At 32.3% G+C, this 24,148-nt stretch overlaps 3 protein-coding genes across 5 annotated transcripts in view; 2 read left to right on the forward strand and 1 right to left on the reverse strand.

The window, feature by feature from the left end:
* LOC130897264 (probable JmjC domain-containing histone demethylation protein 2C) overlaps positions 1-6,975 on the forward strand; it is a 318,396-nt gene extending 311,421 nt beyond the window's left edge. Inside the window, exons 20-22 of the mRNA XM_057806023.1 lie at positions 1,183-1,541; positions 1,602-2,121; positions 3,460-6,975. Of these exons, the coding sequence (XP_057662006.1) occupies positions 1,183-1,541; positions 1,602-2,121; positions 3,460-3,744 (1,164 nt within the window). The 3' untranslated portion in view covers positions 3,745-6,975. The remainder of the gene's footprint in view (positions 1-1,182; positions 1,542-1,601; positions 2,122-3,459) is intronic.
* A 4,015-nt stretch (positions 6,976-10,990) lies between these two features.
* Positions 10,991-15,133, forward strand: LOC130897269 (uncharacterized). Its single transcript, XM_057806034.1, has 2 exons — positions 10,991-11,284; positions 14,439-15,133. Exons 1-2 carry the CDS (start codon positions 11,170-11,172, stop codon positions 15,044-15,046), a joined length of 723 nt encoding a protein of 240 aa, XP_057662017.1. The 5' UTR covers positions 10,991-11,169; the 3' UTR covers positions 15,047-15,133.
* LOC130897265 (protein downstream neighbor of son homolog) lies at positions 15,002-24,135 on the reverse strand. 3 transcript variants are annotated; one of them, XM_057806026.1, is made up of 5 exons: positions 24,085-24,135; positions 22,598-23,126; positions 22,240-22,541; positions 20,118-20,365; positions 15,002-18,608 (listed from the first exon to the last, which is right to left on the reverse strand). In XM_057806026.1, the coding sequence occupies exons 2-5, from the start codon at positions 23,122-23,124 to the stop codon at positions 18,051-18,053; spliced, it is 1,635 nt and encodes a 544-aa protein (XP_057662009.1). In that variant the 5' UTR covers positions 23,125-23,126; positions 24,085-24,135; the 3' UTR covers positions 15,002-18,050. The 3 variants fall into 3 exon arrangements, with proteins under 3 accessions (XP_057662009.1, XP_057662008.1, XP_057662010.1); XM_057806025.1 differs by having other exon boundaries at positions 22,598-23,132; positions 24,085-24,130; XM_057806027.1 differs by lacking the exon at positions 24,085-24,135 and adding an exon at positions 23,223-23,252.
* Positions 24,136-24,148: the final 13 nt, after the last annotated feature.

The following is a 24,148-nucleotide window of genomic DNA, read 5'->3' on the forward strand; positions in this document are numbered from 1 at the left end:
CGTTTAATAGTTCTGCAGCATTACTCATTATATGATTATTTTGTATTCGCCATGGAAATAGTTTCTACCCAGCGGTTATTTTTAGCCAAATTGTTAATTTCTCTATGATAAAGTTAAAATACGCATCGTTTTAAAAAAAATCCTATGCGAGAACGACGGTAGCCAATAAAAGCAAAGATTGTGGTGAATTTTTCAAAAAATATATGTTGTTATTTTCATCTTCTCGTCGTCCCATTTATTAATTGGTAAAGACAATTCTTTTGTTAAAATAAATAAGAGCTGACACAATATTACCCTATGAACAAATTAAAAATTTTAACACCTGTTAACTAGGTCCATTGTATTAAACACCTGACTACCTAGACATTAATTTAAATATATCACCATTGAGAAATTTGAGCTACAAAAGGTGAAGCGTGGGTTTATATTTCAATCTTGTCGCGTACTTTGGGTTTTAAGTTTCACTTGATGTCGATGTAACAGAGACATGAAAGCTTTGTATTGACTAAGAGTGCCCTCATTGACCTCTGTCTCTCTCAAAGTTGTATAAAAGTCACTTACACAAAATTTGAGCTACAAAATGTGCAGCATTTATTCTTATTTTAAGCATATCGCATTCGTTGGTTTCAAAGTTTCATTCAATGCCGATTTAACCAAAACAAAGAAGTTTTGTAATGACTTAGACTGCCCTCACTATCCCATGTCTTTACCAAAGTTGAATTAAAGGTCAGTTGGAATAGATTTAAGCTAAAAAACCTGCAGCATTTGTTCTCTTATTGTATCCATGTCGCATGCGTTCGGTTCAAAACTGGGAATGTATTGACCAAGAACTCCCCTAACAACGTCTATTCTCCTTAACCTTCAATAAAAGTCACTTTGAGCTGCCAAATAGGCAGCATTTGTTCTTATTTCAAGAATTTCACATGCGTTGGGTTTTAAGTTTCATTTCGGGCCGCCGTATCAACCGAGACACAGGAGTTTTGTATAGATTAAGAAAGCCCCTGCTGATACCTCTATTCCCCTCTAAAATTCAAATATAAATCACTTATGGTTTTATCTGCAAAATATACTGAACTTGTTCTTATATGGAGCACCTGAAGTCAACAGAAAGTTTTGTAATTAGACCAATATCGTATTAATATCAAAAGAACCAAATCTGAACATCAATTTTTTTTGTTGCAGGACCAATGGAAACGCGGTCAACCGGTGATAGTATCCGACGTAACCCGCAACTTCAATTCCGATTTGTGGAACCCCGAAGCGTTCGCTCGAGATTTTGGAGACGATAAAAATGATCTAGTCAATTGTATGACAGGCAAAGTAGTACCTAATCAACCGATGCGTAAATTTTGGGAAGGATTTGATCACTTCAGTAAACGATTAAAGGACGACAGAGGTCAACCGATGTTGCTCAAGTTGAAGGACTGGCCGCCAGGGGAAGATTTTGCTGAGATGTTACCTTCAAGGTATACGGATTTGATGAAAGTTCTACCTCTATCGGAGTATACTCATCGGGGTGGAAGACTGAATCTCGCCGGCAGGTTGGTTTATTTAATTTTTAGATTTTGGACAGTATCATATATATATTATTTTAATTTTAGGTTACCGGAATGTTTCGTACGTCCCGATTTGGGTCCAAAAATGTACAACGCTTACGGTTCGGCGCTTCATCCGAACAAAGGCACTACGAATCTCCATCTCGATATATCTGATGCCGTTAACGTGATGGTGTATGTCGGAATACCAAAAGATGCCGATACCGACGAACATATTAAAGAAGCTTTCCGCGCCATCGACGAGGCCGGTTGCGATATACTCACCCGTAGACGCGTCAGAGATAAAGGAGAACTTCCGGGTGCTTTGTGGCATATCTACAACGCCCGAGACGCCGATAAAATAAGAGATCTGCTGAATAAAGTGGTCGTCGAAAAAGGCGGAAGGTTAGAACCTCATAATGATCCCATTCACGATCAAAGTTGTTATTTGGACGGACCACTGAGGGAGAGATTGTACAAGGAGTATGGTGTGGAAGGGTACGCGATAGTTCAATGTAAAGGAGATGCAGTTTTCATTCCTGCAGGTGCTCCGCATCAAGTTAGAAATTTGCACAATTGCATCAAGGTATGATTATTTTTTTTTTCATATTTTAAATGGTAGTAGAGCATTCTATAACTATGGATGTCTTAGTTAGTTAGTTAGTTGGGCCCCTTGTAGATCATCCCAAGCGTGTTTGATGAGATTTATGTAAGTCCAAAGCTTTCCTTGCACTTTGATAGCGTCTTCGAAAGTTTCCACTTGGGTTGATTTAAGGCAGACACTTCTAGCAATTATCATCATTTTTCAAACAAAATTTTCGTTACTTGTTTGGGTTACTTTGTCTATTATTGAAAACTGCTTTGAACTCAGTTTGACAGCTTTTGAGCTTATAACAAGTAAATGCCCTTTTGTACAATACTGTTCACAATTCTTAACAATTTGAGGTGACATTATCTTCTGACATCAATTATTATCAATAAGGTGGTTGAAGTAACCTCAATAGGGGGTTCTGGTTCATATTTAAACCAACTTGAGACAACCTTGACATGTATAAAAAGTTTTCTTTTGAATTACTTTGTCTAATAGTGAAAACTACAGGAAAATCTGTTTGATAGGTTTTGAGTTTATCACGAATAAACGATTTTTGTACAGTACTGTTCACAGTTCTAAACAATTTGAGGTTATGTATTAGTTACTTTTAATAAAATTTAAACTAGGTACTTTAATATTGAACGTGCTTCCTTCTGAAATAAATTACTGTCAAAAGGTCGTTGAAGTAACCTCAATAGGTTTGTTTCCAAGGTCTAGAAGAAAAGTTCTGGGACGTGGAGGTGGTCGGTGGGAATTCCAGCAATTTGTAGATCATCTCGAGCGTGCTCGATGGGATTCACGGAAATCCAAAGCACTCCTTAGGTATCATTTTCGAACATTGTCATATTTAAACCAATTAATTAAAAAATCCTTGACATATATCAAAACTTTCCTCATTTATCACTCTGTCTATTATTGTGAGGCAAAAGTGAAGAGGATTCTATATTTGGAAAAAATACAGGGTGATATGTGAAAATACTGAGAGAAAAATTGCGTTCACGTTTCGACTGTATTAGATTTAAGGAATATTTTTACAAATTTCTAAAATTATTCAAAAGTTGTGGCTACAATAGAACATAGCTGATGTAAATATCAATTATACAGGACATTAAATAGTTTCAATTTACTCAGACTTTAACTTTTTTATTACCTCGTATAAATTTAGCAAACTTGATTTGTTGTAAGGGAAAAAGTGAAGAGGATTTTATATTTGAAATAAAACGAAAAAAACTCTTTTTGGTGATGTAAATGAATTTACACAAAACTATCCATTGGTGGAAAATCTTTCAATGGTTTTTTTATGTAGTAATATTTCTTTTATTTGTATTCCAGGTGGCGGAAGATTTCGTCTCGCCCGAAAACGTTTCCCACTGTTTCCATTTGACTCAAGAATTCCGCGATTTGTCAGATACTCATTCGAACCACGAAGATAAACTCCAGATCAAAAACATAATTTATCACGCCGTCAAAGACTCGCTATCAACATTAAGTGCAATAATAAACAATCACCTGAATGTAAAAAGTGAAAAAGACTCGTCGAGCAGTGAGAGGAGTAATGGTAGTACATCAAACGACGCCGAAAATTCGGCGAAATCGGACTCTAACGAGGCAACCTGAATTTTATTGTGATAATAGTCGCGTGTTCTTTTTCCTATTCATAGATTCCAGTTTCTGTTTTGATTATTTTCTATGATAGACCAAAATTTCGGTACATTTAATGTTGAATGTAGGACTGTGGAAATTATAATTTTCACGGACTAACCCGAAGCATTCCGCCGAATAAAACGAATTATCCGCTGGATTTTTATAAATGTGTGATATTGACTCTAAAGGGGTGAGATATGAGAGGCCGCCGCAACACGTCCTCTTATATATCTACATTCCCAAAGACTACATTTAAATATATTTACAAGTGTTTTTCTTTTCTTGTTGTTTCTTCTCAATGTACATATTTGTACAAAACGTGCCTGTTATTTAAGTTTATTATTTTTATTCGAATGATTTTTAAATGCTGAATATATGCACGGTTTACCTTCCTGTTTGTAGAAACTAGGCCAACAGGTAAGCCCTGACCTGTACTCTATTCTATTTAAAAATTCGTTTTTGTTTCATTGTTCAATGTACGCGCGCCACTTTATCGGCGCCCCTCATATAAATTTGTCCAAGCAATACGCAGAAATATCCGCGTAGTATTCGAAATTAATCGTTTTTTGAAATGTCTTGGAATTTTGATATGAATATATAAAAATAATTAACAATTATCTGCAGTGATTAGATAAATATTACCACAAAAACAATTTCTTCCTACATCCTTTGGTTTCAAATTTTTTATTTTATTATTCTTATTTAAAATTTATCTCATTTCGTACCAAGGGAAGCAGGGTTCCATTCTTTTTCTGATTTTAGCATCTCAAAGCTGTATAATGGGTGGTCCATGATAATAAGTTTTTTTTTTTGGTAAAAAAATATTAAACAAAAAGAAATCTTAAACAATGATAAAAAGGAAATACAAGTTTAAATCAATATGAATATTTTGAGGTATATTTCGTGACTGGTGCAGGATTTCTAGCTCGAACTTTTCTCTCAATTACATCTCTGTATGTACTACTGTACGGAACCTGCAGAATGTAGACGGACATTGTCCTGCATTAGGATGAAGTTTTCGTTGATGAAACTGGCGTAGGGAACGACGTTATCCCCTAAAATTTCTTCTATGTGTAGGTTTGCCGTTAATCGCCCCCTTTCCACCGCACGTTTTTTATGCCACTACGCGCGAATATTTCTCCAAGTCTTCTGTACACTCGTCCTTTTCTATCACTACTATGCAGGCACACTCTGCTTTCATTCGAGAAGAGAACGGAGCCTCAGTCCAATTAACGTAGACGGGCTGAGGTTAATTTGGGGCCAGTAGCTCAAGGGGCTCAAGGTTAGTCTATTAAGTATTCTTATGACTATCCAGCCACTTACAACCACGTCTCGCGTTTCTCTGAGCACTTATTGAACTTGAACACCAGTGAGTGCCCGATTTCTCAACGACGTGCTGATATACCTCTCGGATGTGCACCTGTTTTTTCCCGAATCGCGCTTCGATGAAAGTTACCAGTCGCTTGAAAACGACGGTAAACTCTGGAAACAGTAGACTGATATTTTAACCGCACTTCTTATTGTTGACCTTGTTGTCGCAATAGGGTGACCGCTTGAGCAGCATTATCACTTGTCGTGAGGCAGAAATCTTCTTTGTTTTTAACGGAGAGGTGTATAGGTTGACTTTTGAAGGCTAACTCTCAGTGGTGGGTCAGATAAACCTTTTATAACGATCAGTATTAACACAACTGTAAACTGGAATAAAAAGGGTGGTTACTGATCACAACATATAGTTGGTCTGTGAGAGCAAGAAACATTCTATTAGTGGAAGTCCGTGTTTCACAGCTTTCAATCAAAATTTATCCTATTCTTTGTAAAAAGCTTTCTCCATATCAATAAATCTAAATACTGCATCATTATCTCCACGAATAGCTTTATCTATGCATCATATACTTCTTATACATCGTAACAAACCTAAACAAGATACGCAGTAACGTAACCTCAGTTTTTTTTTCTTCAATTATTCTAATTTAAAATTTAATTTTCACTATTTGAATTCTATGCACAAAAATTATTTTTTGTCTACGTAAATATAATTTTTTTTAGTTATTTTCATCTAAAAATTAATTGAATTGAATACTAAACAATTATTCAACTCAAATTTACTCACCACTTTATAGGGGTGGTATTTCTGAAAAGGCAATGCCGAGAAAATTTTGTTATAGAAAAAAACCATCATAAATAACCTGAAATCTGTTGTATGGATTTAGAAAGACCTTTCATATTTCACATTTCAACAATTGAATATTTTCCCTTTCATCAATCTCCACCCCTTTACGAACCCATTAATGTCATTAATACTTTATTTCCTGTTTTTTGCAACTTGATTGCTTTCTTCAACACATTTTTAAGTTCATATGATTTTTTTAGAAGAAAAATTAGATAAATGAATATAAAAGTTAATGATATATATTTTCACTTTGCAGATCGGTATAAATATTTTACTCGATTAATATCATCGGATATTTCTGCGGTTGCTGCACAAAGCCTTTTGTAAATCAATGTTTAAAATTAAAAAAAAAAGTACCAATGGCTATTTTTCAACTGATTGTATACTGTGCCTGTCAAAAAAGAATATTTTTAGCAGTCTGTTATTCAGTATTCAAAGTGGGTAAAAACTTTATTAAATAGAAGAGTGTTAGATTTATACAAGTGCTATTTTGAAGTGCCAATTCATTACTTTAGGAATTAATCGCGAGTCAGTGGCGGTGCAATCGAAATTTAGGGGGTTAATAATGTGACTCGGCGGGTTACGAGGGGGCGTCGCGAGTTGAAAATGATCTCGATTTGTGTTTTTCTTTATAACGATTAGTGTAATTATCAATTCCATCGTTTAGCTCACGTTTCAGATACTATTTCCTTAAGAAAAGAAAAATTGTCAAAATTTCTTATAATTATGGTTGAAACTATATTAAGAAACCGAGTGTTTATCTTTAATTTGCACTACATTATCCTGCCTTTGTTGTAAAAAACTACTGGTTGGTTTTATCTTTTTGTATATTAAATGCTCACCCCATATATATATTGTATATTATTTGGAGGACACACTATTTATTTGCTTTCGCAGTAATGTACAGTAGTATAAATTTTTGTACAGTAATAAATATGTTTCCTTTAATTGCCCGTTCAAGAGGCCGATTTAGTTTTTTTGTACTATGTATATTATGTAAGAATATAGGTTTGAATAAGAAAATGTTTATTACATTACATGTGTTTCATTTAACACCAATTCCCAAAGAAAAACCGTTCAACAAGAAAGCTATTGTAATGTCTCTTCGGGCTGACCAATGATGGTTAACCTTATTCGATATATTAAAACATCAAAACTACTTTGAAATAAACTATTTATTCAATAATAAAATAAGTAGTTAAACATTGTTTTAATAATCCCGTGACCAGAATATTAAGACATCTATCTGTTTACAGACCACTCTTAAATATTGAAAAATCCTATTGTATAAAAGATTATAATTATCTAAAAGTATTGTCAATCATCTATGATGGGGGTCCATATTAAGATCGTGTACATTGACTCTCGATGAATACAATTAACATTGTATTTAAGTAGCTACATTTGCTTCACATAACATTAATATAAGACAAATATTTGGTAATCTGTGAGGATTAATGGTGGGTAAAAATTAGGGACGTTTTTGAATCCAACTAAACGACTAACTGATTTACACTCAAGAGATTGTACGCTCTGTCTGGGTTACATTTGTGCAATCTTTTTAAATTTAAATAATTTTAAATTGGAAATTATTATGTTAAAATAGCTACATCCAATGTGAAGAATATCAAATCAAAAGGATCAAGAAGATAAACAAATCCATACAAAATCAATAAGAAATATAAATAGAAGGAAATGGCAACAAGAAAATTATTAGACGAAAGAATAACAAAATAATAGTCATGACCATTATTTACTCGAAACAAACCCAAAACTTAACACACTATAAAAGAATGGAATGAAATTGAGATATGCGAAAATTCGACAAAACTAGTTTTACAATATTTTTCTACCACTATACCAACACCTACAAAAAATTTTGACTTATTCTATTATTGTTTTGGTTTTTGCAACGTCCTGAGTATTTTCCTTTCCCACTTCTCTTCCTCTGATTTGTTAAGAATCCATAGGTTCACCTCCATAGCTCACTGTTGGTCTTATTGTTGTTTGATGTAACTTCGTCTTTCTGGAGATTTTTTTGGAATGTATTACCTACATCTAATTTAAACTCAATGTCAACATCCCTTGACAAGGTATTTAAAACTTATAAAACTATAGTTTCATCCTCGTATTCTACATTCAACAGTTACTTGAGTTATTCCAATTATGTGATTCCTGTAAGAGTAATGTAAGAAAGTTAGTGAGTAGGTGCAGCTTGGTTTTACTGATATCCAAATATATTTGTATCTAGCGGTAATGAAATTCCTAGGGGCCTTCTGGAGTAATACAACCAAGGAAGACAATTCCAGAATGCTTTTATTCTTCTCAAACTCTTATCTTCTTACCCCAAAGTTTCTAGGTCAGTAAAAGGCATCTGGACTCCTTTTCTGGCCTCTTAATTTTCTCCCACTTCTACATAATTGAGAAGTTTTTGATGGGAGCTCAGTGCTTTGATAGCAGGTATTTTTGTCTGTAGGATACTCAGACAGAAACTTAGCAACGATATGACAGTTATCAAACAACTTGTATATCATTTATGGTATTACTTTTGAAAGTTTGGGTAATGTATTGGTTTCCTTAGTATATCTTTTTTACTTGACTTCATGATACAGTTCTTTTTCATTCTTAGACTGGAAAGTTTTGATGAAATGTACTTCAGTAGGGAGGACCAGCATCCCTGATTTTTAGACTCTCATAGCCAGTACCTTCCCTTGTAATAAATTTCAATCCCTTCATAAAAATGTTTCCTGATCTTCCACCATACCTTGGTTATATGTAGCAATGCGTCAACCTTCATCTGTATACTTGGGACATATAATGAAAACATTAAACCAGGGGTCTCCAAAATACGGCCCGAGGGCCACATCCGGCCCGCGGTGAGCTAGCATACTGAAAACTTTAGAGAACATATTTTTTATAGCAAATTAAATTTAGTTTACTGAATTATTCCAATTATTAATATGACATCTACATTGATATGGTCATGGGCTAACTACTCATAACATTGTTGTAAGCTTATTGTTATTGTTTTTGTGATAGTTGGATGAAGAAACACAGAATTGTAATGAGTAAAGACATGTATAACATGCAGAAAATGTAACTTCAGTATATAATAACTAACAAAGTATTGAAATGAATCCAACTAACATTTTATACATTTTAAATAAAAACATAACTTATAACAAGCATAATGACATATGAAATACTAATGAGATTTATGTAATTAAGATTTTCCACTGACAATAATTTGTAGTTGTGGACTAATTTTACTTGTACCGATTATTAAAAGAGATTTAAGATGCTCATCAGTTAATTTAGATATGTAAACATTTTTTGTGAACTTCATTTTGGAGAAGTTCTTCTCACACAAATAAGTAGTACCAAAAACAGAAAACAGCCCATGAGCAAATTTATGCAAATTATCAAATTGTGTCAGTGGAAGACTCTTATAAAATTCCAACAAAGATGAATTTTGATATTTGTTCTCAATCATATCACTGCACTGTAGATCAATCATTTCCATTTGAAGTTCTGAAAAATCTTAATTTGATTCGCAATGGCATCAAAGTCCGAGAAACGAGCATCAAAATTTATTTTCAAAGCACTCAAAGTTTCGATTGCAAAATTGATAGGAAACTCAGTCTCAGTGGTGTGGCTGAATATTTCACATGTTTTAAAATGTGAAAAACATTTACTTCGTAGTTGTGATTGAAATAGTATCAATTTCTTCAGGAATGATTTGATATTAGTGCATAAATCAGGAAGATGCTGGTTTTCTCCTTGCAATCTCAAATTCAGTTCGTTCACATGTTTTGTCAAATCAACATAGAATGCTAACTTCCACAGCCATGAGTTGTTTAGTAATTCAGCAAGAAGGTGATGCTTTTCATTCAAAAAAATTTCAAGCAAACTGTATGTGTGCTTTTTGGTTAACTGGAGTAAAACGTAAACGGAGGTTAAGTTGCAGGCACTCTGGACCTTAAATTCAACACTCTTGATCATCGCCTTCTTGGATCAATGTTTATTTCTTATTAAAAGTAACACACAAAATCTTTATGAAGAAAATTGATGTGAGAAACCTTTGTCTGGAAAAATTGGTCCTAATTTTGTTTGTTTCAAAGCCTTGATATGTCTAGGTCTTCTTTGATTGCTTCTCATCATTTGGATCCTTCTAAATGTTAATTTTGTTGAGAGTTGTATTATAAAACATATAAGAAATAATATAAGCAGATTAAGATACTTATATACTATAACTAAATATAAAAAGTAATGAAAAAATTAGTTATATAACAAAATATTTGAGGATACCAATAGAGAAAATAATTTTTTTTAATAAATAGTTTCAATTTATGCCTCTTCATATAATATTAGTTTCAAAAACAGGTTAAAAATTGGCATTTTGATCTTTACCAAATATGAATATCAAAATAAAAATCTATTTTAACCAAAATATGTAGCTGCCATTAATTAAATTATTCGTAACAGCCTTAAAATTTTTAAAATAGAATTACAAATTTTACTCACCATGTTTACTTTTTTTTATCATTTTTGATATTCATGTTGTAAATGATCTATTAATTAATATAATTATGCAAATTGGCAGTGTCAAATCATATAACAGGTTCTAAGCAGTACGAAGTTAGAGAAATAAAATAATGATCAGGAGTACGAAAGGCATATAAAACAAAAGTATAGTTTTAAAAATATATAGGTTCAAAATTTACCGAAGAAGTCAATAGAATGAAATTTATTAGAAATATTATTAATAAATAAAGACTAAGGAAAAAAAATAAAAATTGACGAAAGAATAGTTAATTTAATACTTACTTTGTTGTATTTTCGATCAAGACACAAAATAACAATAACATGAAAATTAAAACTAAACTTTTCGGAATACACTAAACAACAGTATCTAAATATTTTCCACAGATATTTCCAAAAAAAAAATAATATTAGTTTTTCTTTAAGGTTAGTTTGTTTTGCGTCACTTGAAACGTTCCAAATAACGACGCAAGAGGCAGCCCTTTTATCAGTAATACCAACCAAACTGTCATTACTGATAAAGCTTCATCTTTGTCTGAATCAACCAATAAACATATTAATTTTCTATTTTCAGTTCGTCAGAGATTTTTCGGGTATCAATCTATAGATAAAACGATTCACATTAATCAGAATCAACTGAAAGTAAACCAATATTTTCATTACCTTCCAAAAGAAATGAAAAGAATATGGAGAATGATCAAGATCAGATGGAATTAAAATCAGTTGAAGTTTTTGATCCCGTACAGAAACGCCATTATAGTGTTTTCGTTCCTGGAAATTTAGAAATACTTCATTCAGAAGGTAGGTTTTATTTCTTGTATAAACCAATTTTTTATTAATTAAAACAAATAAATTATAAAATTACAATAGCACTAAATTTTAAATACGTTAGTTTTATTGAACTATAAAAAAACAAACGCAAAAGATTCTTTACCTACAAATTTTGAAGTAATTTAATTCTTACTGATGAAAATTTAGTTTTATAAACGCTATTTCTAGGGTTACCCTTTTTTTCTGCATTTAAAGTTTATTGGTTTATAGTATCAAATAAAATAAGCAATGTTTATATTGTGTATGAACAATATTTTTATGATGAACATCTAAAATGAAAATGCAGTTATAATCAAAGCTATCATAGTTTTTATTAAAAAGGAAACAAAAAAATTTAACATATTTTAACACACTGTTGCCACATATTGAATTTGGGTATTTCAAACAGTATGTTGTTGTCATTCTTTTCTTAACAATAGGATATTTATGACAGTATTTTCTAGGACCTTTCATAATGTTTTGTTGTTTTTGAGTTTCCTTCACTTCACATTTCTTTCCCAATGTTTTTTTTCAAATCATTACTTATGTCTGTTACCTCTTGTAATCAACTTGTTTGATGAACCTCTGTAAGGCAAGGTGCAAATTGGGACACGTATAGCATGTGTTAGGTAGAGAGATATGACTTATACACCCTAAACATGCTGCGTTGTGATCTGCATATTGCGACACACATTTTCAAATAGAAAACGGTGGGGTTTGGAGTTTATTGGCAGGTAACGAATGTTTGACATTTGGACAATCGAACAAAACAATTCTTGTTATTGAACTTAAGTTCTAAATCAGATGATGCTGAGAAGGAAATGTTTTACTTAGAATTTCCTTGACCGATATTTGAAAATCCAAGCTCAAAGTATACACTATTTAATTTTAATGAGATGTTTTATACCAAGTGTTTTTTTATGGAAATTAGTTTTGAAGAACCATTTTATATTTTAATGGTTGGTTTATTCTTTTTTGGTACAAAATTTGCATAAAATATTTAGAATTAATAAGATAAAAAAAAACAAATTTCATCACAAAGTGAAATTGTTTGAAAATAATATATTTTGAAATATAGAAGACGTTTAATTCCCTTGGGGAAGGATTTAAAATTAAATATTTAGCAAATACACTAGCTATAAACTTTGAAATATGTTTTGTACTTACCACCTTTTAAATGTAAATTATTTAAATATCACCATTTTTTGTACCATAAAGCTCTCCATGTTCCCTTACCCCCTCTATTAAATTTTCTTCTGTCATTTTTTCATAAAAAAATTAAGAAAAGACTTGCTAGTCACCCACACGTGTGACACAGCAAAATTGTAAGTTAAAAAACCTGGGAATCAGTTTCTCTGCTAAAGGTACATTTTTAATATTTTAATAAATTGGAATAGTCAAAAGCTCAACAAAGTAATTCATTAAAGTAAGCTCATTAGTTTCAGTAAATTTGCCAACATATGAACTAGCATTAATAAGATACTATGTAGAAACGTCACATAAAAAAAACAATTTAGAATGTACACCCGGAACTGACATTGGCCTCAAAATCCTAAGTTCTCGTCAATTGTGACATATATACTGGGCTTATATTTTGTCCCACAAACTTTAATAAATTCTCCCCAAACTTCAGGTATAGAAGCAAACACAGTAACATTCCCCTCTTTTGGCCAGTTTCTTTTACATCAAACCTTAGACAAACACTCGATTTACTCATGGCTGCTCTGTAACTATTTCCACAATAGGAAGTATCAAACATCGGAACTTTTCGTTGATCTCAATATTATTTTTCACTTCACTATCACCGTTTTCCTAGAAGGGTTCTTTAAGTTGGGCATCTGTTTGTCCTTTTCTACTCATTTTCGTGATTAAAAATAATCTAATATTGTACTAATCTATGCAAAACATAAATTGCGATTAGAGTGAGAATATGAATGGGTGTGGTTGCTACAGAATTTTACAGTATTTTTCATGACTTATAACATCAAATGAAATTGTGGAAATTTCCTTGGCAGTCAACGTGTTAAAAACATATTTTTTGTACTTTTTGAAGTTAGTATTAAATATGTATCACAGAACAATCCCACAGCATCCTTATAGTCTATATTTTAGTAAAAGAAAATGAATAATAAATTCAATAAATTCTTTCGTCTGACCATTTATTATTTATCATCACTTTTATTAAATACTTGCTGCCATTTTTGTGCAGTTGATAGTTGTGCTAACCCCTTAAAAGTACATCTTTAACTATAAAGTTGATTTATGAACAGAAATTCTATTAAAGGTAAATGGACGGATCTAAAGCAGCAGGTAGAACTGGAATGGGAGTATACAGACTCCGAACACTCTGAAAGTCTGGCCAACAAACCAAGCATTTTTTAAACAGAAATCTATGCAATCAAAAATTGTGTTCAGTTCAATCCGAAAGTCCGAAAGCCAAGCAGCTATTAGACTTCAAGTTCCAATATCATAAAATCCAAACTCATTTGGGATTGCTTAGAAAAATTAAATAACCTATGCATGTAAAATAAAGTTATCCTACAATGAATTCCGGGTCACATCGGAGTGAAGGGAAATAAAATAGATGATAAGCTCGCTAAAGCAGGGGCAGATAAGCCCTTTATGAGACCTGAACCCTTCTGTGGTATCAGTTATAGAACAATAGAAAAATCATTAGTTAATAATGTGGATAGGAGCAAAATCTACAGCGGCTAAGACAGACAAAGACTCTTCAGGTAAAATATAACCAAAGAAGATCTGCTGAAAGTATCAACCTAAGGAAGAACAATCTACGAATATTAACAGCAGTCGTATTGGGACACTGTCGCCTCAATGGACACCTGAAGACGCTAGACTTAGTAGATAATGTGGCGAGCAGATTTTGTTGCACAGAAGATTAAACCTCTATCCACATTCTCTGTCAGTTGGTTCTAAATTCGATTGTGGGTGCATTATTGTTCCCCAGTATGGTAGCAAGAAAGGGAGTCACAATAGATCTTTTTAGTCACAGTGTATATGAGACCCCAATATCTATCTACATTTACATAAAGTTGGTTTAATAAAGCGATTTTTTCATAAAGCATAGAGTACTTTTACCCGAAATAACGTATAATATTTTATTTTAAGGTAATTTTTCAATTTTCAGATAACTTGGAAGATGAAGAGGAACAAACTATTAATCATGCCGATAACTCCCAAGAACCTGCGACGACTTGGAGCCAAAACGAAACTCTCGCCTTAATTAACATTTTTTCTCTACACAAAGACAAATTTAAGCATTTCAAAATGAAAAAGGATCGATGGAAGCTGATATCTAAAGAGTTATCAAAAATCGGGATAGATAAGTTACCAGTGAAATGTGAAATAAAATGGCGTAATCTTTTGAGAACTTACCGTACATACAAAACATCCGACAGAGCTCAAGGGAAATTCGAATTTTATAATGAAATTAATGATATAATCGCTAATGATCCCCAATATAAGAATCTATTTGAGCCAATATACACCCCAATAAAAAATGATAAGATAATTACTAAACCCACGGAAATTAAACAGTTAAAGCAAGATAACACATTTGATATATCGAATTTTCAAGTGAAAAGGAAAAGATGTTTTTCTTGTAAAAGCGAAAAACAGAAAAGGCACGAAGAACGTATGGCACTTTTGAAGAAGAAACTAGAATTGGAAGAAAGAAAAGTAGTAGCTTTCGAGGATTATATTAAATTTTTAAAAACCACACATAAAACTACATAGTAATTAAAGAAATAAAAAATCGAATTTTTGTATTGACCAAAAAGTAATTTGTTAATAATTTTAGATTAAAAACGTGTTGTCTAAGTATTATTGTACTCAATTTTCTTTACCTCACCTTTTATTAAAAAACTTGAATACTAAGTCATCTAAATAATTAAAAATATTGAGGTTACTGCATGAATTTTTTCAATTTTCAAAAACCAAATTCTTGATGCTCCAAACTAAACATAATGTTAAATATAACAAATAAAAAATGAAATTAGTCAATTACATTATCAGTTCGTTAAAGTATTCGAATTTGAGCGCCAGAAGGAAACCCTCAGCTCACAATGTTGGCAGTCAATTATTGACTTGACCAGGGTTCCGAACCCTGGGAATCTATTGAATAGATTTTTGTTTACCTCCAATCCCTGAAGATGATAACTCGGTTATCAAAATAGGCGTCAGGCAGTATAATTGTGAATGTTGGGGTAGTGTAGTGATAATATTTCACTTCGAAAAGAGATGACCTTCTCTTCATCACTCGTAACACAATTATATGGGGTTGATGAATGAAACCTTTTAGTTTTATGTTTCTTAAAATGCCAACTTAATTATATTTCATAGTTCAAAAATTACAAATATATTGAAAAATCGATTTTTTTCTTCAAAAATGTAGTCACGAAAATTCTAGTTTTATCATCAGTATAATATTAAAGAGTAAAGATGCAATTTCATATTGACTGGAGCGCCATCTTAAATTAATGCAAATTTCTACGAGATATCAACTTCGTGAAAACTGAGTGATTGGATGATAAACCAACAAAAAATGTCAATATTGTAAAGAAAATTTATAGTTTCCTTATGTTACAAGAATAAAAGAAATTTATTTCAAGAAAACCATTTAAAAAATCAGCAACGGTATGAAAAAAGGATCATAGTGAAGATGGAAAACTAACCATGGAAATTCTGCTTCACTGTATCCAGGAAATAACATCTCTCCCAAATAAAATGAGAGAAGTTTTTACCAAACAAAGAGATTTACCATGAATTTGTGAAAATTAGATGAAAAACCAACAAGAATATCAATTTTGTGACAAAAATCTTGAAAGTGAAGAAAATGCATAGTTTTCTTATGTTGGAACGATAAAGCAAATTTATTTAAAAAAAAACGTTTAAGAAATCTGCATTGGTAGATAAGAGGACATAATCATAGAGAAGGTGGAAAGCTAATTAGTTTCACTATCAAGGGAAATCCTGTTCCGATGAATCCAATAATACCATTTCTTCCAAATGAAACGAGGCAAGGTTCTAACAGACATTGAGATCTACCATAGAACTCCGTATGGATAGAAAATCCATACGGATATGATCTACCATAGAACCAAAATGTCAATTTTGTGATAAATAACTTATAGAAAGTGAAGAAAATGTATGGTATTATTATGTCACTAACGTTACTGAGCTATTTCTACCATTGGATAGAGTCCCAGATACAACTTAGTCCCACTGGCTCAGGGAAAAGTTTTGAAAGTTGCTCCTGCAAAAAATCTTGTGCTTCTAACTGCTGTTTACGCAAAAAAAATAAAATTCAATACAAATCAAAATGCCATAAAAGTTTCCTATTAGTGGAATTCCCTAGTGAAAATCGGTTTTAAGTACGAGAAAAAAACAATTTTAACTAGAAATTTATAGCATTTTCTAATGAAAACTGTAAATGAACTAGTTTTATCGCCGAGGGTGCTAGTTTTAACAAAAAGAGTTTGTGAAAACTTGTTTTCCTCAGCAAAAACTATATTGAACTAGTTTTAACTGTAACATGCATACAAATTCATAATACAGGATTAATTTTTTTCCAGTTCCTATAAATTTTGTTTTAATAATAAAATTTGTCTGTGTATAACCATACAATATTTTTTAATCATTTCTTTCATAATTCATGTAGTAGAGGATTTTCACAAACTACGAGGCATATTTTTTAAGTAAGTACCGTTTTGCGATTCCACCGCCGCAACACCAAGGTTGAGGTAAGAAAATGGGTGAAAGCATTTAAAGATGGCCGCACAAATGTGCATGATGAAGAACGCAGTGGACGTCCGGTCGTTAATAAAGATTTGGTGCAGAAAGTGGACGAAAAGGTGAGTGATAACAGACGCTTTACAATTTCATCATTGTGCGACTACTTTCCTCAATATTCTCGTAGTGTTTTTTATCGCATTGTGACCGAGAACTTGAAATACCGGAAATTGTATTCACGTTGGGTTCTAAAAATGTTGACGGATTTGCACAAAACCCAACATTTAGGCAGTGCATTGACTTTCCTTTAGCGATACCACAATGAAAGTGAAGAGTTTTTAGACCAAATTGTTACTGGTGACGAAACATGGGTGGCCTACGTCACACCAGAATCAAAACAACAATCTATGGAATGGCGACATTCATCATCACCCAAAAAAGTTTAAGCAAACAATTTCTGCCCGGAAAATCAGGGGCACAGTTTTTGGGACAGAAAAGGAGTATTGCTAGTGGAGTTTCGGCCTTGTAATAAGACAATCAATACAGCGTCTTATTGTGAGACATTGAACAATCTGCGTCGTGCAATCCAGAACAAAAGATGTGGCAAGTTGAGTAAGGGTATCGTTTTGCTGCATGACAATGCCCGTCCACATGTGGCTAATCGGACCAAACATCTCATCAAATCTTTTCAATGGGAAACTCTAGATCATCCTCTCTACAGCACTGATCTGGCGCCCAGCGACTACCATTTGTTCCTGCACTTGAAGAAACACTTGGGAAGTCAAAACAGTTGTGATACAGTGGTACAGTCAGGCGGCAGAATTTTATGAGGAGGGTATACAAAAACTGGTGCCACGTTATGGACAAGTGCCTCAATATTCACGGAAATTATGTAGAAAAGTAGATTAAGGTACAGGCTTTCATGTAAAAATAAAATTATTATGATATCTTTGCACTTTTTTTTTCAATTCCAAAATATGCCTTATTTGCTTAGTGCCAGCTTTGCAATTCAAGTCCAAGTAAAAGTTTTATTTTCACTGGTATACTTTAAACACTCTACGTTAGTCACATAGTCACTGTTAGCAGCACAAAAATGTTTCAACACTTTTGGTAATAAACCACAATCTGATAAATTTTCTTTTCCAAACACTACACTTCCAGTATTTTCAATAACAGATCGTCGTTCAGTATTTTTCACTTTACTAAAACATTCAGTTGTCCGTAAATTATTAAAAGTAGCAGTTAAACTACAATCCGGAGTAGTGAGGCAGAATAAATTATGTGGCATACTAGGTAGAATTGGTCCGGAAAGTTCTAAAGAATAAAAATTTGTGTCGTCCGTATACACTTTGCTTTCCCTAACTTTTAACGAATTTATGGTAGCTCCGTGAAAAGCTACGGGAGCTAAAAGCGTCGGTGGTATCCCTGCTAGAGATCCTGTAAGAGCAGTAGCACTTTTACAATTAAGTAGAAAATTGTAGAAACCATGAACTTCTCCACCTTCTATCATAACCAGACTTTGTTCACTGTTGTCAATTTCACATTCCGCCTTGTGAATCATCCTTTCCTAAAAAGTAGTAAATAAACAGCATTTTTATTATTATAGCAGACAAAAAAATGTATATGTGAATACGAGGTTTCATCAAATAGTAGAGTCAACTATTTTTCTAAAAATTTATAATCCCAAATTTAAACCCAAATTACTTTCATTGACATAGCCAAAATTGGTGTCGATAAAGGAATAGCTTGAAGCTACAAGGTGCTATATTTGATGAATGGATGGGAACAGTATCCAGTAATAATTTTGGCAATTAAATCCGGATCTTCATAAAGACAATATTTTAATTTCAAGAAAATGAAAGTATTATGTACTTTTGGTTCATTGATCAAAAATAATACATCAAATTTGATCTTAATTTCGAAGCATGTGTTAAAATACTTTCCCCGAATACTTAGATGATTTTAAGTGCTCTACTAAAGTATTGAATAGTTAATCATTTGTTAGAATGAACAATTCCACTTTTTTCGCAATTTAATCTGTTTTACTTGTAAACAAACTTTGAAGTTGCTACTTAATCGTCTTAGATAGTTTTTAATATCTCCTGAGCTTCGTTGGTACTTTGGCACTTGTTTAGTTGCTATATTATGAGACATACTAGTTGGAAAAGGGCTGCTATAAAAATTCATTCAGGTATTTTTTCAACACACCTCGTATAATAAAAAAAACTGCACTTTTCAAATCAATATAAAATTGTAGCATATTATACAGGGTATTGAAGAAAAATTAGTGATTGTTGAGGAAACTAATTCAACTCTCTGTATAATTGAAAAGGTGTACAAGTTTAATGATATTTCTCAATTATTGTCAAAATTTAATTATTTTCGTAATAATCGTCAATACAAGGTGAGTCAAAATTAATATACAATTACTGGATTTTTTTGAAAATTGTGAAATAATTATGAAGAAAACTAGAATGAAATGTAAACCAAGATTAAATAAGATCCAGTATGATAAATAAAAACAGATGAATTTGTGAAAAATACAAAAAAAATTTGAATTGAAGGCTTAATTGAAGTACAGACTGAAATAGTTCAAAAGACACCAACACAATAAAAAAATTGCAAGAAAATTAAAATTAATGGAAATTTACAACTGAATTGAAGGCTTAAATGAAATATACACTGAAATAGTTCAAAATACATAAAAAACAATAAAGAAAATAGAGAAAATTGCAAAAAAAACTAATATTAAAGAAAATTTAGAGCTGGACTGAAGGCTTAAATGAAATATAAACTAAAATAGTTCAAAACGCAAACACTAAAATAAAAAAAATGAAAAAAATTGCAACAAAAATATAAGTAGGGAAAATTTAGTGCTAGAACGAACACAGTTTGAAGTCCCAAACCTAAAATAAAAAGTCAGATGAAAAAAAAGCAACAATGAGTAACGATAAACATTTTGAATAAATAAAATTATCGTTAAAATAAAAAAATGAGCATAAATTCCATGTATAATCCTAATTTTCTACACTATGTGATTAAAATAGTATTATAATATTATGTATTCACTCCATACCTGGCTGTAGTTAATTTGTTTAATATCCCTATCATCAATTCCCATACTCTTCATCCAATTCTCATCGGAATCATCTTTATCTTCGATTTGTTCCTCAATTTTCTCACTTTGTTCGCTAGTTACAGAATCCCACGTCTCGTATCCTTGATCAGAGGACCTGTTCTTAAGAGGCATTGAATATTCAATTTCTTCTTGTTTAATCAGGTGTCTTAAACCTCTGGTTGTAGGGGTAACAAGTACATGAACATCTAAAATACAATATAATAAAAAAATGGAAAAAACGATATATTTAGGTATAATAAATCAATATTTAATAGCTCTAGGAATCTAAACAGTCAAAACAATGAGTTAGATAAACCCCACAACTCATTTCAGCAGAAGGCTTAGGTACCTTCAAGAAGTAATACTAACATTTCAGAAATTTTGGAGACAAAACAATCAAGTGAAGAGTCATTTACAAAATATCTTTTTAGATCTAGGTGCAGAGCAGCTATAAACACTTTAAATATATAACATCACAATAAGACGGTTTTACATACTGATGGACAAAAAAAACAATATTTCTTCTCACACTTCTCAGGTATTGCACTCATTGCTAGTAATGCAATAGCACCAAGAATTCTTGCAAGGACTGGGATATTGCTAGAGACATTGCACAGGTAATTAGCAATAAAAACCTTTCACATTTGTACACATTAGTTAGAGGTTATAAGATAAGATCACCAAAAGCAGCTTAGCACCAGGTCATGTAACCAGGAGGTGAAGAATGGATAAAATAACCCCAAATAGGTAAGAAAAATCCTTTATACCTACATATTAAATTGCATTCCTACTTAAAACCACAGAAAAAGTAATATAAAACTACATAATCAGGAGATTATGTACTCAGAAATCATCATAAAATGGATGTATGAACTATTGATGACGAGAATTCAGTTAAAACTACTCACGAAATTCCTCAGAAGGGAATAATATCTCCCATTATTCAGAATATGGTAGTGGATGAGTTACTTCATAAGCTCATCAAGAGGAAAATTATGGAACACTTTATGTGATCTTTCTCAGTGATGTTAAAATAAGGAATATAAGCTTTGACAAGGCTTTTACCACAATGCAAAGTGGAAAGAAAGATTCAGAAACAGAATATACCACCCAGACTTAAGGTAATGCAACACTGCAGGATATTAGATAGAGGTTGGATGGTGAAGGGAGGATGTTCATATTTGGACAATTATATGGACAAATAGTGTAAAAAAATCGTGGGTGCATGTTTACAATTTGAGGCAGGGTGTGAGAGTATACATTCTTAATGGATCTGCTCGATCCCTATTCTTACAAAAACTGAACTAATTAAGCTTTCCTCCCTTTTGACTAGGGTACCAGAATGGCATTTAAAACACAACTGATATGGGTGGATAGACAACAGGTGTTTGGCTAGGATGGTTTCAGGAGGGTTGTTTGGTAGTGAAGGGACACTGTGACTATCGTTGTTCTGTCAAATACATTTATAAATAGCTGGAAGGTCAGCAGGCAGGTCTACCATCCACCATCCTACCAACCTTCCTGCAGTATAGCCTCGGGTTTAATAGCATCAAATGGTACACAACAATAACTGTGGTTGGATTTTATGTAAGTGCCTTTCAGATAAACACAAAAATTTCCTCAAATGAAGTTGGAAGGAAACTATTAAACATGTGGCATAGAGATCCATTTTGACTGAGCTCCCATGTCATAAATTCAAAACTGATCTAGGAATGCTGTAGGAAAGTCTATAACCTATGCAAGAATAACGTCCTTTGCCAGAAAAGGAGCTTAAATGTCTCTTCTATAGTACAAGAAAATGCACTTTCTAGGAAGACTTATAGAATACTTCAAAAAGACTTACGAAATATTTCACTGTATGTAAATTTAAAATATAGAGCATAATAGAGCAAGTATACAAACATTTAATCATTCTTACTACATTTTGAAAGCAGTTAGATGATTGAGGACATGTCAACTCATGAATGAAAGTGATCCTCAATTAGAACAACCAAAATATTAATATATAATAAAACTTGTTCTGTATCTAATATTAAAAGAAATATTTATATACTTTATATTATTTAAAGGTTAAAATTACCTGTAAATCCGCTTATACCTGCTGCCCTAAAAAGCACTGTAAACGTATTTGCACATACATAGAAATAAGGACACTGTCTTGTTCTTATTAATTGAAATAGGGATCTTAAACTATCACGCCATGCTTGTTGTAGACTTTCTTTTATAGATGCATTTATGGGGCAACTATTCTGAATTTTACTAGAGGTTCTGGGGAACAATGTCAACCATGGTAAGTTTGGTTGCATCCAATACAAACAACATTGATGAAATTTTGCATTTGGGGATGAATCTAAATTATTATCAGTATCATTATCTAAACATCTAAAAATGAAAATTATCTATCAATTTTTGAAAAAAAAATATCTAAAATTACTAACCTAGTAAAAGCAGTAATACCACTAGCCTCTTCACTAACTTTCAATTTTTGACTCCAAGAAAACGGTTTTGTAGATATTAATCTAACTTTATCTTTTAAAGACCAATCAATAGGTAACCAACTTTCTCCTTGAGCTTTAACAATTTCAACAGGTTCTTCTTTGCTATTAGAATCCAATTTATTTAATAAATTACTAAAGGATGTGAAAGTATTACTAGATGAATCTGCAGCTTTTGGATTCAATAATTTAAATAAAGTCTGATCTGTCGATTCTTCCAAAGATATATTCTGGTCGTTTTTAAACTTTTTTGAGTCGCTTGATTTTAGAAAAGGATTAGTACGTTTTTTTGCCGAAAAAACATTTTCGAACGAGTTTGATGGATTAGAATTAGCTGATGAACAATCTTGAGTATTACCTTTTATCCTGGCTTGTAAGGCCTTCTTTCTTTGTTTTAATTTATGTAATTTCATTACATCCGATGGACGAAGCCATTTTGATGGCTCACAACTTTTCAGACTGTCTGTCATTTCTGCAACTATTTCAATTGATTTTAACACTAAATACAAGAGTAAACAATTTCATAATAAAAATGTAAACAGTCTTACAAAGTAAGGAATAACATAACCTTAAAAAATGCATATACAAAATGTTGTAGTTAGATTGACGTCTTGACATTTGTGATAATCATAGATTTAAAATATTTTATGGTGGGAAGACCACAGAAAATACCCTAAATGTTCTATATGAAGATTATAAAACTAACTAATTAACTATCAAGATTTATTAATCACATTTATTTGAAAAATCAATGATTTGGGAGGGGAAAAATATATTTAAAAGTAGATAGGAGCTTAAGCATCTAGCCATGGAAGCACAGCACCATCATCTAGCCTAAGTACTCGTATCCTTCTCCGGACCCTCGAATTCGGTAGTACTTGATATGCTTCTCATTTGCAGCGGCCTGAGCTGTACGAAGCCAGTCCTGGGAAAGGTTGCAGACAGCTGTATGACAGCGGTCAATGCCGGCTCAATTGCGCCAGAGTCACGAACAAGCTGCTTTGCCCAACACGGCTGTCTTGTCTTGCCTTAATGTCTTTTCTTAACAGGTCCGCTTTTGCAGTTGAGGGCATGAAGTAGATCGAATCCGGCCTAGCATTTGTCGCAATTATTTTAGATGGAAATGTTGAGGTTTGTTTTGCTGAGGCTTAATATATCTTAGCGGATTATTGCATGTCATTTACTTTCGTATATTGAGAAGAATTTCCGATTAATTTTAATTTATTAGGAATAGGTATTGATATCCATTTAGGGAGTTTCGGATACCACTTTTTTAAGGTACTACTGTTTGTCGCTGACATATTATAATGATTGAAGGTGAGGGATCTCCAATTCGTGAGAACTTAATAAAATCATATCTTCAAAATCACTGGTTTATTTTAAACTTACAAATTTAATAACAATGACTAGTATCTAATTTGAGTACTGACCTTCGACAACATTTCAGTGACCACAGTACGTACGCTTGCCAATGTTAACAATTGTCACTGTGTT

The sequence above is a fragment of the Diorhabda carinulata genome, chromosome 8, assembly GCF_026250575.1.
Source record: "Diorhabda carinulata isolate Delta chromosome 8, icDioCari1.1, whole genome shotgun sequence".
Lineage (NCBI taxonomy): Eukaryota > Metazoa > Arthropoda > Insecta > Coleoptera > Chrysomelidae > Diorhabda > Diorhabda carinulata.

Coding starts and splice junctions, on each gene's coding strand:
- LOC130897265 (XM_057806026.1), bottom strand. CDS start 23,124: ATGACAGACAGTCTGAAAAGTTGTGAGCCATCAAAATGGCTTCGTCCA. Junction 20,366..22,239: donor AGGTATAAGCGGATTTACAG/GTAATTTTAACC, acceptor ATTGTATTTTAG/ATGTTCATGTACTTGTTACC. Junction 18,609..20,117: donor AACAAATTAACTACAGCCAG/GTATGGAGTGAA, acceptor ACTACTTTTTAG/GAAAGGATGATTCACAAGGC.
- LOC130897269 (XM_057806034.1), top strand. CDS start 11,170: ATGGAGAATGATCAAGATCAGATGGAATTAAAATCAGTTGAAGTTTTT. Junction 11,285..14,438: donor AGAAATACTTCATTCAGAAG/GTAGGTTTTATT, acceptor TTCAATTTTCAG/ATAACTTGGAAGATGAAGAG.